Genomic DNA, 18,407 nt, shown 5'->3' on the forward strand with positions numbered 1-18,407 from the left:
ATTGTGATTTACAACTCTGATTGTCTCCTCACATTAGGCACAGCTCCAACATCAACCTGCACCGCAAACTGCTGACCAAAGAGCTGGACGACATTGTCCTGGACCCCCAACTCACGCCACTGCCCAAGGACCTGCGAGCCGAGATACTGGCCAAGATCTACGCCGGGCACCACATGGGCTTGGACCCTATGGCCGGGATGGGCTTCGGAGGCGCCAGCCTCGGGCCCACTGGCCTGAACCACAGTGTCCGTTCCCCCATGAGCATCGAGTATCCCCACCACCCTCTCAACCAAACCCTTAAAAACCACCACACCAACGGCTTCTCCCGGGGCCAGCCAGAGGACTACATGGTGTTGGACCTGAGCACCACATCCAGTGTTCAATCCAGCAGCAGTGTCCATTCTTCACACGAGTCAGATGAGGGCAGCGATGAAGGCATCCTATTGGATGACCTGGAGGAGGAGGAGGGAGAAGAGGATGAGGAAGAGGGCAACAGCGAGGGGGAGGACTGCTCCCAGCGTGCCGAGGGGCGGGTTGAAAGGGGGCATCGGGTTGAGACTGGAGAACTAAGAGGAGAAGGACATGGCGAGAGGTTGGAATCTTCCTCCTCACCATTCCTCCTTTCGTCCACCGGGGGCAGTAACTGTGGCAGCAGCGGGATCCTTTGCAACATCTGCCACAAAATGTACAGCAACAAAGGGACCCTGCGTGTGCACTACAAGACTGTGCACCTGCGCGAGATGCACAAGTGCAAAATCCCCGGTTGCAACATGGTGTTCAGCTCTGTGCGCAGCCGTAACCGACACTCTCAGAACCCCAACCTCCATAAAAACATGCCCTTCTCTACAATAATAGACTAAAGAATGACTTGCTACTCTACCCTGCTGTCAGTCTGCCCGCTCCTCCCTTCATTCCTCATCCTTATTCCTCCTCAAATTCGCTTTTAACCCCAGCCCAGGGCCATCAAATACAAGCTAGATGCCTGTATGCCTCCTGCCCATCCTCTGTAAGTCATTGCAAGACATTTAAGTCCCTCTATAAAATTCATTGACTCTAAATACAGTTTATTATTGTGATCTTTGACTTTTCCTTCTTTGGAAGAACAGGATGACGCTCTTGAGCATGGAGTTTGCTTTATAACAAAACTCCGGTTCTTTTTTTTCATAAGCCCCTCCATCTTTCCTTTCAAACGTGTCCCCACTTTGTTTTTATGTCCGTCTCCAAAGAATCTATTCAAACTCTTATTTGTGACTTTGCCTGCAGAAATGATAGTATTGAAGAAAAAAAAGAAAATCTTCTTGTTGTATTTGTGTAATGATAGCTTTTAAATGAACCCCTTACAAAAGCATGACAGCTTCATTTGTAAATAATGTCCCAAGAGGCTTTTGGTGTAAAAGAGTTGTGTTGATGGTTGTTTGCTTCTTTTTTTCTCTCTCTTTATGGTTTTATGTTACAGTCCAGTACAATACTTCCAGCTATAGGCAAGACAGAGGTAGCATCTTACTAGCTTGACTCATTTATGTTAGCTTCAAAGACACATTTTAAACTGAGTCCTAGGAAAAAAAGAATATCATGTGGCTTGTTTTATCTACTTGTTAGATATTCAGAGGTTGCCGGCATGCTTTTTTAGGCTCCTACACTGATATCATTCTCTGTATTTCTATTGATTTTTTTTTTGTCTGTTATGTTTATGAGCTTTAGTATACCAATTCAGTTTTTGCACTTTGCATCTATACAAGGGGATGTGTAATATTATTATAATGAGGACTTTTGCAATGGTAAGTTTAGGTGTTGTTTGGGGTCATTGATGGCTACAGTGCCAAGGGAAATGACAGTACCTTCAAAAAATACTTGTGCCAGTTTCTTTTTGCACGTGCTCATTTTCAAAACACAGTCTGACGACAGAAAACATCTCGTCCCCCCTGAACAAAACCTGAGATCTTCCCCCATCGCTAAACAACGCATTCGGAGAGTGTCTACAAAGTGTCTTGCTTCAAAACGAATCCAGATGTGACTGAATATAAACTGCTGTTTCACAAACAAAGAGGTGTTAAATATTGGTAAAGTCTCTCCTCCTCTTTTTGTTTAAGGAGTTATTTATGTATGGTTGCCATAATGATCACAATAATTACGTCAGAGGTTTAGTGGGGTAGTCTGTGCAAAGCATGGCATTATTGTGACATTGTCAAACAAAGTTATCAATGAAAAGATTCATGTTTGTTCTCTCAAAAGGCATTTTAATGAAAAATGACTGCCCCGTAGTATTGAAAAAAGAAGAAAATAGTCCTTCAACTGTGACCAAAACAAAACCGTTTGCTTAAGAAAAAAAACCTTTTCAGTGTGACATTGTACTTAAATCATGCCCCATTGGATTAATATGATGCACTTGAGTCTTAATTGTTTTGCTGTGATATTTTTGGTATTGGTTTCCATTGCTGAGTGTCCGCAACAAATGTACCATACCATTTTTCTGGCTGTTGGTTGCAGCCGTTTTTAACATGTCCACGACTGTCTCACGGTACAAATATTTCCAGTAACTGGGCAAAAGTAGCCAAGGGAAGGGGTATTTATTGGTGGGTGATGTATCTTCATGGAAATGTTTTTGTCCAGTATAAGAATATTTTTTTGTAAAAAGACAAAAAATAGAGATTGTTCCTCAGTTTGACTTCTTTATCAGTGTATTAGCATTGCCATGTGTTACTATACAACAAGATCTTCTCTTACTTGACTGGTGCTACACACAGAGGGAAAAATATGCAGTGTTATGTGGTGTGCTGTACAGTATTCACAACACCCTACATCCATAACAGTGTTGAGTTCCATTTGTTTCATACTCAAGCCATTTTGCAATATAGACATGACCTGTTCTCCTGAAATATTTCATGTCCCTTTTTTTAAGACTCCACCTATATGACACATGCAGTTTTCAGTCCTCTCTTCTCAGAGATAAAGAGAGCGAGACGGAGAGCTGAGGCTGATGGAAAGGTTGCGGAGGTGGAAGGCTGACTAGGGAGGAAAGGATGACAGCAACGATCATTAAAAATGTGCTGCTTCTCCGTTACCTGGAGGCGTCCCTGCCATTCCAGCTTCTTCTGTCTAATAACTCACTTGTCACTTCGTTACACTGCCAGACGCCAAGGTTGCTGACGAGACTGTGACACTGACAGAAAGAGGAAAAGAAGGAATGAGACGGTGTGCTCCGAACAATTCAATTTGACTCATTCAATTTGGCTGAATTCAATTCATCTTTTCATTTTCTAGGTGCGCTTATTCTTATTCAGGGTCGCTGATAATTCAATTCAATTCAGTTCCTTTTTCTCATTCAGTTTTTCTCTTTGTCTGTCAGAGCACAGTCATTTAACAACCGCCTTACCCATTTCTTCAACCCGCCACTCACTTACCACCTCCACACCCCACAGCGCAGGTCCTACAGGGACACACGCTAATAGTGTATGCTTAAGTTCACCGGACGGCCATGGCATAGGAAAAAGGGATGGGTAATTGCCTGTTTATCCCAAGTGAAGGGAAAATTGAGTACAGGAACCCCTGCCTTCTCCCAGGAGTGGGTTTCACTGAGGCGCTCGCTGCCTCATTCACTCATTCAATCCCCCCGGCCCTCGCTCTGGCAGAAATAAAAAAGTGCTACTCTAGGAACCCTGCTGACAGCTGTCTCTCCAACACACAACCATACAAAAGCACACACACACGGAGGAGAGTGCCGCAGACTCACATATGCTTTCTACTTACAGGCCAGGAAGATGACAAGAACTAGATGACTTGTTAACCTCTAGTGATGGAGGAGATGGGGGCAGAGAAAAGAGTATTCTCAGCACAGGAAATGAAACTCTCCATCTAGCATTAACATCATAGCTGCTGCCACAACACAGAAAGCTAACATTCCATTATGGAGAGTGGTGTGAGCGCGTACTGAGTCAGGCATGGGAAGTCCAAAGGATTTTTATTGTTATCATCGAGACATTTTACACAAAGAGAGCAATGGCTAATTAGGAAAACCCTTGAAAAAAGACCAGCGAGCTTACAAATTGATTTGAACCCTTCAGAATTAAGAGAGCTTTACATACATATCAAAAGTTATCTTAATATAAATGTTCTCTGCCCAAATAACCTCAACTTCTATGCCCTTCGTGATCTGAGAAAAACAAGTTTTCAGACTTGTTTTTTGTAGACTCTAACAATTTCTTCATGTCCTGTTCCTTGCTGTCCGTTTCTCAAGCAGCAGCTACAGTGCATGACCTCTCTAGAAGTGCACTGAATATCACAGAACAGATTCTCTCACAACACCCTTCTCCTACCTCCTACGGGCTGCTTCTGAGTCCTGCACGGTGCTGGTCATGCCAGCAGAGCTCAGAGCTGCGAGACGCTGGAAACAGAGCTGAGAAAACATGCAAACGACTGTCCAACATAGCCAGGCAGACAGACGGCGAGAAACAGAGAGGGAAGGGAGAGATGGCTTAGAAAGTGGTCTGGCCGGAGCCTTGCGGCAGTCACTTAACAAGGCAGGGGAGAAAGCGAGGAACACAGGGAGAGGAGAGAGCAAGAGAGCAGCAGGGCCAGGACTCCCCAGGACTCATCGCCAGCTTCTTCTTGATTGCCTGCTGGAGAGCGATCGAGCTACCCCTCACATTTCCACCCCTCTCCCCTACACTCTCCTCTCCTTTGAGAAATGACCACCAATTTCCCCGTCTCCTCTGAGAAAGCCCCCAATCCAATCTTTGTCCTGTTTTTTTTTTTACTTCTCCAACCACATGGGCCCAGGTGCATTCTGCTACCTAGTGACCAGAGTTGTGGATGCGCAGGAACACGTCACTTAGAGAACCTCTTTGGCCCAGACCACTGGAGTGAATCTTTAATATTTGATTAGACGAGCTTCAAGCATCAATTATTCTGTAATTCAACATAGCGCGCGGAGGGTGAAGGCAAACGGTTGAAGCCTCTGACCTGTTAATCACTGTCCATTTTGTTCACGTCACAGAGTGAGTGAGTGAGTGAGTGAGTACAATAGGTGTAAGCGGAGAGGATGAGAGGTGACACCGCATGCAAACTTGTCCAGTTAATGTAGCTCATGGAACAAAGTGGGATTCAAATGTGTTGGTGGGACATCATAAGAAATATGCAGATAGAAGAAAAACACACACACGCGTGGGTTTGTATAGATGCTTCAGTCTCATGTGTTACATTCTAAAAAATACCCTCATTAATTTGAACTGGAACCTGTGAAATGTCAAAAAAAAACAAAAAAAATACTGTAAATCCATATAATGTTTTCCATTGTGCCAATTATATTTTACAGTCTTAAAATATAAATAAGCTTGAAGACCTGGTGAATTTAGATTTTTTTTGTTCTCACACTTGTTTTTGTGTATCCAATGCATTTGTGTCCGTGTCTTAAAAAGCCTGTGTTATGGCACTGGCACTCGACGGCGTTGCATGGCTACACAGTCGCACTGCAAATAACACATTGGTGTCAAAATGGTGATTTGGAAGCCTCATGAATACTGTATGTTACCTAAACAGGTGTTTCCCATTTGCAGACAGGAGGAAAAAAAATGGTCCTCTTTTTAAAAGACTCTTGTTTCTTTTTTTTTTTTTCTCCTTTTTTTTTTTGCCTTTCTTGTATTTGTTTCTGTATCATAACTGTCTATGGTTTTTGCATAAAATGCATAAGGGTTTTGGGATGTAAATGGAATTTTATTCATATTTTGTCCAAATACCTCTTGTAATTTGTATCAGAATTCTTGTACAATTTTTATATTAAAGATTTATCAGTCACTGGCATTTTGTCATCGCATTTTATTCAAACGTGAAGGAGCCGCACTTATAAATAATCGCTGAATTGTGTTATTGTGAACATCTTATTAAAGAAAAGTAGCTTGACAAGACACCGTTCTCTATAATGTATAAAAAAAAAATACAGAGCCCTGAGACAATGTGTCAATCAAGCCATTTTAACAAGACACTGTGATTTCAGCAGGTTTTACCGGGCTCTTTAATTACCCTTTGATAAAAATCACAAGGGAAAAGGCTATCTTGACCAATTAGTGGACGATTAGATTAATAGAGTTATTAAAAGATGTAATGGCATGAGGAGAAGGTGCTGCTGGTCTTGGCAAATTAGTGAGATGGTCACTGAAGGAGGGAAACAAAGGACACAGAGCACCTTTGTCTGATCATATGCTGCTGAAATTAAATTAAATGCACTTGTCAAAGCTCTATGTTGGGGGGATAATATATATTAACATGTACTTAAAATATGGCATTTAGTACAATTATGGAAAAACACAAAATGTGCTGAAAAACTGGCATGCCTTTTTCTTTTTAAAATGAGAAAGCTTTTTCATTTCCTCTAGAAAAGCAGCGCTAGCAAAGCATCAATATTTTGATATATGTGTGCACATAAAATAAGAATATTAACTTCTATGAATATTGACATCAGTCAAAGAAAAAAAGCTTCAAAACAGAACAGCGATGTGACACTGAAGACAGATATTGACAACGACAACGGACAAATGCAGGGTCATTTTTGCAAAAGCGACCTGTGCTGACATCATTTGCTGTGACTGGAGGTCAAATTACAAATTGATATGAGCTCCAGCAGGGATGTCATGTTTGCTCTGGTAGCCAACAGGAACATAACGCCTCCGCCCTCCCCTCTGCGAAAGTGAAGGAGTGACACAGGCCTTATTGACCTTGAATTGGACACCATTCCTCTTTGTCACACACCAGTTCCTTGATCCCCTGTCATTGTTGATAACTGCACAACATGCGCACACGCATACACACATGCACACCATTTCAGAATAATAGCGCTGGATGGTATTGATTATATGCAGGGTTAGTAAAAGATCCTCCCCCACTTTTCACAGATATCCTCAGCCACCCATATTAAACACACACACACACACACACTCACACATACACTCCCTTCCACCCGGGAGGCGGTGGGCGCTGTCCGCCACTAGCTTGACCTCCCCGCTACATAACTGAGCGTGTTTCTGACGGCGGCAGGTCATCGATTGGCCTGACAAACACACTGGCCCTCCGCTGACCTTTGAGAAGCAGAAGCTCTGTGCTGTCGGAGAACACGGAGAGACAAACGGACAGAGAGAGAGACAGCCAGGGCGAGCTTTGTTGTGACTGAACTGGAAAAGGGTGCTGGCATGGGTGGAGAGCCTGACAGGGCAAGATGTCCATCAGTCCGTCTGTCTGTCTGTCCGACTTGGAGTCCGTCAATGACGTGCCGCTTCCGTTTTTAAGCGTTTAAGTTAAAATGTTGTTATGTTATGTGGAAATTTCAACAGTGGTCATTATAATAACATATCAAATTGGTTATTAAAACATTGTATATTTGTGCAGGTCAGTACCTCCCAGATAAAAATGACTAATCACCACCTCACATTCACCTTCACATTTAGGGGCAAGTGCAATATATAGGACAAATAAATGGGGCACAGCTCTCTTTTCCAGCCACAAGCGGCAGTGAAACTCAAGCGACTAAGACATGGCAGCATGTTCCAGAGGTTATTTTAAAAATTCACTGAAAGTCAATAGTGCCTGCAAAGTGTTTCAGCTGCAAACGTCTACAGGTAGCATGTACTGTCTCCAGTTCAACAGACCTGCATGCCTGTTCACTGTGGAGAGAAGCGAGTGCTGTCAGAACGGATTTCAATGCAAAGAGAACATGCAAATGTTCTACGACGGACGGCTTAAGAAGCTGTAACGACACAGCAGACCAACTTACAAGACTGTAAAGTAATACACACAGTGTATATATGCAGTCAAAAAACCTATATTGTTATTAGTAAATCACTTTGGGAGCTAAATCAGCTGCTGTCCTTCTCTGAGCTAGACAGAATCTACAGATATTAGTTAATGCTATTGTTAGCCAGTTAAAGAAGACAGACTCACTATCCATTTTAGCACCTAAAGATTGATGCCGTTTTAAAATTACACTCTCTGCTGGCTAAAAGGGCCTTGACCTCACCAACAGTGTCTGACTTTCCCAAAAAAGTACAGTAATTAAACTTTGTTTTCTGAGTTACAGTAAGCTTTTTTTCAAAGAAGAATACCCGGGGGACATCGCTGACCAAACAAGAAGGCTGAAGCATAAAAGCAGCATAATATAACATAATATAATATAATATAATGTTTCAGTCTGCTGCTAAATACCCATTGCTTAAGTGATTTTTAATGCAAATTCGTATGGGTGCACTATATGGCTTTTTGTTTGCCGATACCGTTAACCGATAATTACCTGCTTATCATGGCTGATATCTACAAGATAACCGATAATTTCACTGTTTTTTATTATGAAAAAATATATCAGACGTTCCTAACCTGTTTATGCATACCTGCAGCCATGTTATATAATAGCAGTTAGTTTTAATAAGAGTTGTCGTTTACCCTCCTCTCTGAACTCTTGCAGAACAGTTATTTTGGAAAATTGAAACCATGTTGTCGTCCTCTGAGACTGTAAAAAACACCAGAGAACACATGTATGGCTCTTGAGTCTACATTGTGCGGCTCTACCAGGTGCAGCAGTTTGACGTAAGGAGAGTGACAACAGAGCATTGCGCTTCTTCTTTATCTTTTTCTCCTCGCAAACCAGCCTCAAAGGTGCATACTGCCACCTACTGCAGTAGATGTTTTAATTTGGCTTTTTATTATCGGCTCTATTTATCGGCTGTGATTTCAATAATAATATCATTTTTTCTCATTGCATATGTCATGCATCCCCACAAATTAGAGATTGGAAGGTACAGATGATGAACGAAGAAAGCCATCTACTGAACAGAGAGACCTAACACACAAACATGGTTCCTAAGTTTTCTTCACTTTGAGAAAAACTTCTTTACATCTATAAGCCATATCAATAGACGATCAGTCAGTGAAGGTAGCCTGAAGTAGTGACCAGTAACATCAAGCAGCCGGCATTGCAGCACTCTGCAATACCCCACTGCGTGAACCTCTTGAGTCTCATGGACGTCGTTATATGTTTCTGTATGAAAACAGAAACAGACAAATCATTGGGTAGGTAAACTACTGTATGTATACTCAAATTTTTACATGTGATTCCTGATTTTTGTTTCTTCCAACATGTGAGACTCATCTTCAAAAAATGCGCTCACACACACACTTAGACACACACCGTCCAGCTACTGCACTGAGGGCAGAAATCAATTTTCATTGAGGACTAACTGATTGTAATTGCACACTATAATTAGAAGGTAAATTACCAGAATTTAGAGGAAAAGGAGCAGAAAAGATTTGATATGTCACTGCTATTTATCCAGGGCGGCTAAATTTAAATCTCCATATTTAATGTAACACTGAACAGAGACATTTCTTTCAAATTTCTGATGGATTCAATACATAATTATACTAAAAGAGACGGGAAGACTGCGAGCAAAAGCACTTATGAATGTTAGTGAATTGCTGAGGAAATGTAGAATTAAAGGGAATAAAATAGATGGTGACTCCTGAATTCTTATAAAAACTCATCTGTGGTAACATGAGCCTTCGCTGGGATGGACCGCATACACGTATAAGACTTTTTACTGGGCCTTATTGATTTGGTTCTACACCAGTGAGGCCTGCAATGCTGGCTAATGCTATTGACGAGCCATCAGTCTTGTCCAGAAGTGTGGAGGCATGCAGCTCTTTTTCCAAGACCAACCAAGGAAGGAGAGAGGAAGAGGAGAAAAGAAAGAGAGGGGAAAAACATCAATGGACAGTGATGGAGAGCGGGGAGGAGGGCGAAGATGCAAGCACAGCAGACAGACTCAGACCCCTGTCCATGGTTTGGGAACACTAAATTAGAAAAAAGACAAAAGGGATGAGAGAGGGAGAAACTGTAAACAGCCGCATCGATCCAACTAGTGTTGGGCAAATCAAACCATTACAGCCAGAGTCTCATGCCCCGGAGTTGAGGGAGATAGTGTGAATATCTATACACTTCCCCAGTGAAGGGAAAAGTTTGCACCAGTACACACTGGATCTCTTCTCGAATTGTTCGACTCACTAACTCTTTAGTCTGCTTCACCCGCTAAATAACGAGGTGGAAGTGCAGCAGGACAGGAAGGGGTTAACTCAGAAGAGGGTGGAAGGGAGGATGAAAAAAGCCCTCTGGCAACCCAGGGACAGAGGGAACGCTGAACTCATCACAAACCCCTCTCCTGGCGTCCGCCAGCACATAATGACCCCAACAAGACGGGAATCCCTTTTAATTAAAGTGAAGGGAGATCAGTTAAGCAGATGGTTGCCGACAAATATTAGGGGAAATAGAATGTTTAATGGTCTGTGCACTTATCGCAGGCTATTTTCCACACCCAGCCCCAAACTGATAAACAGGACAGAGCCTTGTTAATCAACCTTACAACCTTTAAAGCCCAAGATAAGAGAATAATTCGGGATCTTTGTAAATTAGCTTGAGATGTGGCTAAGACTCTGGCCCCTTGCGTACTCAGGGCCAGACTGTCGAGGAGGGAGAAGAATTTCTATCAGTGTAATAGCCTTGCGCCATGGTGAAGAAGTTTGGGGTAAAAGTACTTTTTTTCCAGGGGATAAAGATATTTTTTCCAGCATTTTCCTGAGTTTTTTATTCCCCTTGTGGTTTGACCCTCTTGCCACCACCCTACTGCGCTCTTATCAGCGACACAAGAGAGTCACCCGCCTCCGTGGAAATAATCTAAACAGAGAGGCGGGGAATCTGCAGCCCGAGCCGGTGGCCTGTGTGAGCAGGTTAACGGGCCCTCACCCCTCCAAGTCAGACACAGGTGGGGGTGGCCTGTGTTTATTTTGCAGATGATGGATTGAAGAGGAAGGGATTATCGACAACAGTAGCAGCCCTGTGAGAACAGTAGCAGGTACTATTTTGCTATAAAAAGCTTTACACGGGAAAAGTTTTTCTTTCGATTGCACACTGCGGTTATTTTTTAAAACTAAAACCTTCAACTGACTGAAGGCTTGTGACATAATCTTGTTATTCCAACTAATTCTATCAGCGTACATTAATTTAAAGCAACAAGGTGCAACACCTCTCTGCAGTTTTACTATACTACTCCAAAATCCCTGAATGAAATTCTGAAAAAAAAATTTTAAACAAAATTATTAGATTACACACAATTGGTCAAAGATGGTGCAGTGTGCTTTTCCAACAGTGTTTTTATGTTTTGAATTAGACATTTTAAGAGGCTTGCATACCCACTTTTAGAGAGTCAGAGTCGTGGAACATGACTGGCTATTTTTATAGTGACCTTTAATAAGAATATGTCGTCACATATGTACTATAACAGCTTTGCAGTATTTATGTCAAATAGAGCTGCAACTGCTAATAAGTTGATTCTTCGATAATCGATGGAAAGAAAAATAATGGCCAACTCTTTTGATTTAAGCAAAAATGTCAAAAAATATGCTGGCTCCAGCTTCTTGATGTATTTTTAAGTGTATCTTTGTCAATAATGATGGTACGGTCTTTTGGGTCTTTTGGTTTTAAGGAAAGAAGCTTTGTGGGACATTGTGGTGAGCATTGACGGTTTATCGATTAATTGCGAAAAATAATCTGCAGATAGGTCATTAATGAAACACACATGTTGTTATGCTCTCATTTTATATGCTTATTGACTTCATGTGAGAGCGATAACAAAACAAAACCATCCACTGGTTTTCTGCAGACATCGTGGATCTTGTTTTTCATTGTTGTTTGTTTTGTTCATGTGAGGTCATTATGACATGACCCTGATATAGACAAAAAGGCGCAAACCTGCAATGAACTTAGACAACCGACATTCAATGTATACTGTCCTCAGTGACTGTCGACTTTCAGCCAATGCAAATTTCCCCTCTAGTATATTTTACCTTTACTTAAATGAAAAACACATTGGCTGAACTCAGCTCCACCTCTTCCCACCTCCTCCCAAACCCATTTTTTTTTAAATCACACACAGCAGAACCATACTTCATTTAGCCAGCATTCAGAGCGTTTCTGTTTTTTGTTTTTTTTTCCCTCTCTCTGTTGCTGTTCTAAGCTCTGTTGTTTCCTTCCTGGCCTCTTGGAAAAGGGACACCGGATTGAAGGTAATTACATAGAGAAATGCAGACATTTATCAGTGCTTGTGGTTTGGGACCTTAAATGGTCCTGCTGACAATTTTCCCTTACAGTAGGCCACTGTGGAGCTGGCAGGTTCTGTTCAGAGCCCCAAAGCTGGGCTTGAAGGCTCAGAGTGCTGCCATATGTCGGACCTCACTGGTGCCAGCAGCAAATGTGCTGAACAACGCGACTCAGACCATGAACTCCGTGCCTTGGCAGAGGGTGTGTGCACGGGCTACTTGCAGGAGTGAAGAAGTATGCAGTTGCAGTATGCAAAAAAACACCAAAAAGCTGTGTATTAAAGTATAAGTCCTTATGTGTGTCCACAATCCTGTCTACCTGTCTGTTTGTCTGTCCAATGTCAGATTGAGAACACATTTCATCCCCCTGTTTCTCCAGCGCACGCACACACATGCATACTCATATTAGTCTGAATATCCATGGAGAACATCCCAGATTGCAATGGGTCACACCTGGTTATGCTTCTTCCCTGTCTCCCCTCTCGCTCTACTCCCCGGTTCCCACACCGGCGGCATCTGGAACCTATTGGCGGCAGAGTCACACCGAGCCATAAAGCCCTCAAAGGCTCACAAACGCACTCGGGGTAGAACGTCAAACAATGTTGGCCCAACACGCTGCCAACAGACACAATGCATCTTGAACCTGAACAAACCCCAGTGCTCATTTTTTATCCTGTCCGTCTCTCTGTATGTCTCTCTGAACTATTCCTCTCTTTCTCTCTCTCTCACAAACACCACCTGGGAATGAGTCAAGGGAGAATTTTTACATTTTTACCCCTAAATGGAATTGGTACTGATGCTGAGGGAGCTAAATGCGGCTCATGCGACTGAGACCGTGGAGAAACAGATACTGATGAGGCCAGAAACTTGCTGTCAAAATAACTTGTAACAGAAACACAACACACCGGTGCATTCGCGTCTTTAAACGTGCACTGGCTGGATCTGTTTAAGGTTTATTAATCAAGCGTCCTCTTCGGTCACCATGCTCGGCCCGGAGTGTCACCAAAGGGTTAATGTCCGATTATGCCACCAAACAGATAATGTGATCTGTCCCGGATAGGATCTCTGGAGTGTGAGCGAGGCCTATTGTCACACAGCCATCCTTTTAGACGTGAGAGGAGCGGGGGTGGGGGCCATTCTGTCACAGTCTTGTAATGCTCTTATCGATTCTCCATATCTGTTACGGAGGCTGGGAAGCACGTCCCAAATTCGATATGCTTTTAATAGGGGCCAAGTTCTCCAAACAATACAGCGCCGATCAAAATGGAAAAATAACTGAAAAGATGACAGCAGCAAGAACAAAGCCTCTGCAATCGAGCAATTAAATAAAACTGAAGAATGTTTTGTGTAGTTTATCTGGCAGTTCCCTTACACGTTTTATGTATTGCCTTCTCTCTCCCAGCCGTTTCTCCCCTTTTTGATTTTTGTGGCATAAAAAAATGTTGGCCGGTATTTGAGCACAGAAATCTGTGTTGGAGCCATTTCAAACCAGCATTTTATTGTTAACAAATGCTGCCTTTGATACATGGCTACAATAGGTGATACTTCACTGTTTGTTTGTGCTGGAGGTGAAAATGAGTTGCTAACATTTGGAAGGGAAAGCTTGTGAAATACAACGCAGCACAAAAAAAAAAAAAAATGGCACTCTTTAATGTCGTGCAGGAGCCGGCAATGTTTTTCCACTCATTAGAGGGACTTTGAAGTGTGTGTCTGAAACTTAAGCTTGGGAAATCTGACAGAGACAAGATTGCGGTGCACACTTTCTACTCCAAGAACACCACGATTCAAGGTAACATATCCACATCCTATTAGTTTGTGGTAAGCTTACCAATTGGATGCAGACGGACTGCGGTATTAGGCAGCACAGAATTTGATCATGTTGCCCGTTGTATAAAATACAGTAGGTCTACATGGTGAGATAAATACAGCTCTGTCAAATTTAATATCACCTCCCGACTATGACCACAACAGTATTATTAAAAAGGAAGAAAAAGGTGGATTTTGTGTGTGAGAAGCTACAGAAGTGCTTCGCTGGGCTCAAGTCCTGAGGACTCCAGCGAGGGGTGGTGCAAAGTCTTCCCTCTTCACTGTCAGACCCCAGGGTGCTGTCTAAATTAACTGGGACGAGTGGATTGTTAGAGGGATGACCCTTTCCCTATTCACCCGGTTCTACCTCCACACACACACACTTCATCACACATACACTCTCTGAACGTCAACCGCTAAGCCTCAATAAATCTGATAAGCCACCCTGGTGGCTTCTGTGGCCAATCCACGCAGAGAACAACATGGTCGGTATCAGGCTGCTGCAAAGCCCTCGTCAAGCGGGACTCCAAAGTACTCTGAAGGGCCGCGCTTGCACCCCTGAAAGCTGGCCTGTCTCTCAGCTCTCCCTTACCCCCCCGCCCCAACTCCTATCCTCTACCCCCATGCCTGGGTGATGTCATTATTGAAGTCTTTGGCGTGCTATCCGAGGAGTAAGTTACCATTGACAGGTTCAGAGCCTGGCTGGCTCACCCATGAGGATTCATGACTTTGAAGCTATTGGCCTTAAGCTGCAAATTATTCTTTTCAGGCTCTCTCTGCTCTACCTACAGCTTTAATCCACACCCTCCTTTTTCTCAGTACACTAGAGCTCCACCAGGCAGCACCCACTAGCCTGCGCACGCACACACACACACACACACACACACACACACACACACACACACACACACACACACACACACATTACAGATAGAGGTAAAGAGATACAGACACACAGGGGCTCACAGAGAGAGCAAAGGCAAACACGCTCAGACACTTTCCTAGATATCTAGAAACACATACTTTATTGAATAGCCTCATTGCCCCCCTCCTCAGTACAGTAAAGTTAATAACACCAGCGGGGCAGAGCAGTACCAGGCTCCAGCAGCACCAGCAAAGATCCTCTTAGCCCCAGCCCATCCATTCCTCACTCCCTTCATCAGCACTTAGTGGACATCTGTGCAGTGCCAGCCCTCTCCATATGCCACGGCGGTCAGAAGACAAACGACCATGTCAGTGCAGTGGCACGCCTGTATGTCTGATGCCACACAGGGCTGCGGGGTGGGTGTGGTGAGGGACAGACACAGGAAGAAGGCCAGGGCTGGTTAGGAATGGGCTGGGCGTGCGAAGCTGCCAGCACACAGAGAAAGGGGCAATAAGTTATCTAAACTGTAGACACATGAAATACCAAAACTAAGTAATGGGTTATGTGGTTAATAAGGCTTGTGTGGAAAACAAAGAAAAACACTTTAAAGACTTGCAGAGTGCGGGCCATAGAGGTGGTTTTGCTTGTTACGGCCCATTAACTAAGCTTATACGTTATTTTACTGCAGGCAGACCACTTTCAAAAGCACACCATAATTTCTTTGATTAATTTTCTCCCTTTTGGGTAGCCATAGTTTTTCATTCATTTTGCTATGGTGTTAAATAAACTTGCCACCTATACATCATTTTTTCATATGTGGGCTGAGCCTATTCCAGCACACAGTGAGCAACTCTTGGTTTCCATGCATTATGCTGTGTTGATAAAATGAACTACTACAGACTTAAGTCGGAGGGAAATTCTGGCATTTTTAAACTTGGGCCCTATTTTTTTCATACTTTGGTGTTTAAATTACTAATAGGTACGATAAGTTTTGGAACTGGTCCAGAAGTTTTTCTCAGCCATTGTTCAGCTGTAATTTCCAATATAGTCTTAAAATAGTCTTTAAAAAAAAACATTAACACGGGTCCCAACACAGTAGATTTTAGATTTGGCCTTCAATCAACAACTTTTGTAATAAAGCCCAAATGCTACTGGATTTCTGAGGTTGATACGGATATCCATATCTGGGAGTTATTGGAATAAATTTGTGGTTAATCACTCTAGCTCTACTTTGTAATGCAAGGAGCAGCTTAATTCATGTTCTTACCATTTGTTCTGCAGCTGGCGTGGCTATAGTTTTTTTATAACATCACATATAGATGTAAATCTCTTCTACACGTCTCTCAAATACATGGACGTTGGTGCATCAATGAACACATTATCAAGAGAGGTTTCCTCGTGCACTACTGCTGTACATTACAACAGAAAGATAATTTCGCCTTGCCAAAAAACATAAAGGGCCAAATTGTTGTGCACTGTGATGGATTAGCTGTCCCAAGTCTCTGTAAGTTGATTCTCACATTGTATTGTAATGAGTGAAAACCAACCAGTCTGCCTGGAGAGTAGGAAATCGATGTCTAATCAGGAGGTGTGGTACTGTACTATTGATGTGAAACAGTGAACCCCACTGGCACTGGCAATACCACTGGTATGTTTCTTAACATTAAAATGACCTTGAAACCAAAGTGTTATATAATGCATACAATCAAAACATGTTTCTAAGGAGGAGTTCTTCTCAAACAATAATGTGGAGCTGACAACACTTGACTACATTTGGTCGACTACGGTATACAGCACGTATTGGTCAGCGTGCTTTTACGATCAATCAGCAAAGTTGTCTGAATGATTTCATAGTGCGAAGAATGATCAACATTCTTGATGAAACGAATGTGACTGAAAGGTGACTATAACAACTCAGAAACACGCAAGGTTGAACTTGTCATACTGGAAACCCTACGCTTGGGTAAAGCTATGACTCACGTATCACCCTCATGCTCATGCTCCAAAAACAAAAATCTGTGTCCAGCTGAAGAGAGAGGGATTGGAGGTGGGGGGGCGGCAGGGGGATGTGAGATGAGAGAAGGTGTGTGTAGAAAAGTAGGGGAGGAATAGCAGTATTCCCTGGGTAACGGGCTCTGGCGAAGGAACTGAGAGGTGTTTTGGCTTGTGTTGCATTCGGGGAGAGTGCAGCGTCTCCCAGAAGGAGGCTATAAAAAGACAAAGGAGGCAGGAGGCCATGTGGAGAGACTGTTGAAAGGGAGCAAACACCCACTCCATAATCCCACCACTGCCACCATCACCACCACTGGGGAAGAGAAAGAAACGCACACTGAGATTGAGATCACATAAACGCTACATTAAATTGCTCTTAAAAACTCAGAACCAGACATTCACACAAATACAGTGCGAGCTAAAGTTCAAGCTTAAACTTTATTGGTCCTAGTGGCCAGTTGGTTTTGCAGTATTAAACACTGCATTGTATCAACTACATAAGACTGACAGCCCCAACAAACAAATGACAGACATCCACCAATGCTGATGGAGAGCTATGGGCAAGCAGCATTAAACAAATGTAGTCGCATGTGCACACAGCTGGAACTGAACAGCCATTAGGGCCGGTTACATATGTAAAAGATGAAAATAGAGATCAGTATCTCAAAGGGGAACTGGAGATATGACTACACAATGGTCTCAAGAGGCAACGAGGCTTGAACACATACACAAAATGGAACAGGGCCTTAGGCCTTAAGTCACAACTGACAGTTCGATAGACTTATGCACTAATATAGAAAAACAAATACATACGGAACACATGGCTTCACAGAGGGAGTGTTGAACATGCACTCCTCCTGCCTATCCCCAAATATCTGAACCATGAGGTAAACTTGGCTGTCTTTTGTGAACAACAGGCATGAAATGTAAGTCTGAATTCCTGACGCAATACAAATCAAAATCAAATGAATCCAAAGCCCCTTCCCTGCCTTTGCTCTACTCCTGTCTTGGCCACCGTGGCAAACACGGTCAGTCAAAACATGTAAGCCTGATTTGAGTGAAGGGGATGAGACATGAGAAACGGGGAAGGGAAAAAAACGGACAAAGAAAAAAAGAGAGAGGATGTGCCACATCCAATTCTGAGTATTTACGTGTAAAATGTGCTCTGCAGTTCTTTCCCCTAGCAGGTCCATGGGAATGCAATGCTCTGGCCCTCTGCCTGGGTAAATGTGTTCCCTATGTGTGGGCTCGCTATCCCTCTGTGTTGTCTTCACCAGAAAGGGGAGCAACTGGGCAAGGTGCAAGAGAAAAGGTGCCTCTGGTTAAAGAGCTTTTTTTCCACACTGACACATATGGTCGGGGAGAGGGAAAGAAAGAGAGAGAGAGAAATAGAGAGAGAGAGAGAGAGGGGCAAAGATGGGGTGGGGCGAAACAGAAAAGCCATGGCTCTGTGGTTGAACCTGAGTGTGGGAGGTCCAGAAATCCCCCCCCCCACCACACACACACCTCCACCACCAGTACTATTAAATACCTTTGGAACATCCCGACTGGCTTTTAAACAGAGCTGCAGAGGGTAACTGGTGGATATGGGGGAAACTAAGCATGCCCAGAAGGGGGG

At 43.2% G+C, this 18,407-nt stretch overlaps 2 protein-coding genes across 4 annotated transcripts in view; one reads left to right on the forward strand and one right to left on the reverse strand.

Annotated features, from left to right (window-relative positions):
* bnc2 (basonuclin zinc finger protein 2) overlaps positions 1–5,794 on the forward strand; it is a 165,690-nt gene extending 159,896 nt beyond the window's left edge. For all 3 annotated transcript variants that reach the window (XM_084344180.1, XM_084344179.1, XM_084344181.1), the window contains one exon: positions 38–5,794. In XM_084344180.1, coding sequence (XP_084200306.1) covers positions 38–860 — 823 coding nt within the window. In that variant the 3' untranslated portion in view covers positions 861–5,794. The remainder of the gene's footprint in view (positions 1–37) is intronic.
* The window catches only part of LOC311251659 (uncharacterized protein), a 97,938-nt gene that overhangs the window by 14,951 nt on the left and 64,580 nt on the right, over positions 1–18,407 (reverse strand). The gene's annotated exons all lie outside the window — the stretch shown is intronic.

This window comes from Pagrus pagrus (assembly GCF_965226575.1).
Source record: "Pagrus pagrus genome assembly, chromosome: 2".
Lineage (NCBI taxonomy): Eukaryota > Metazoa > Chordata > Actinopteri > Spariformes > Sparidae > Pagrus > Pagrus pagrus.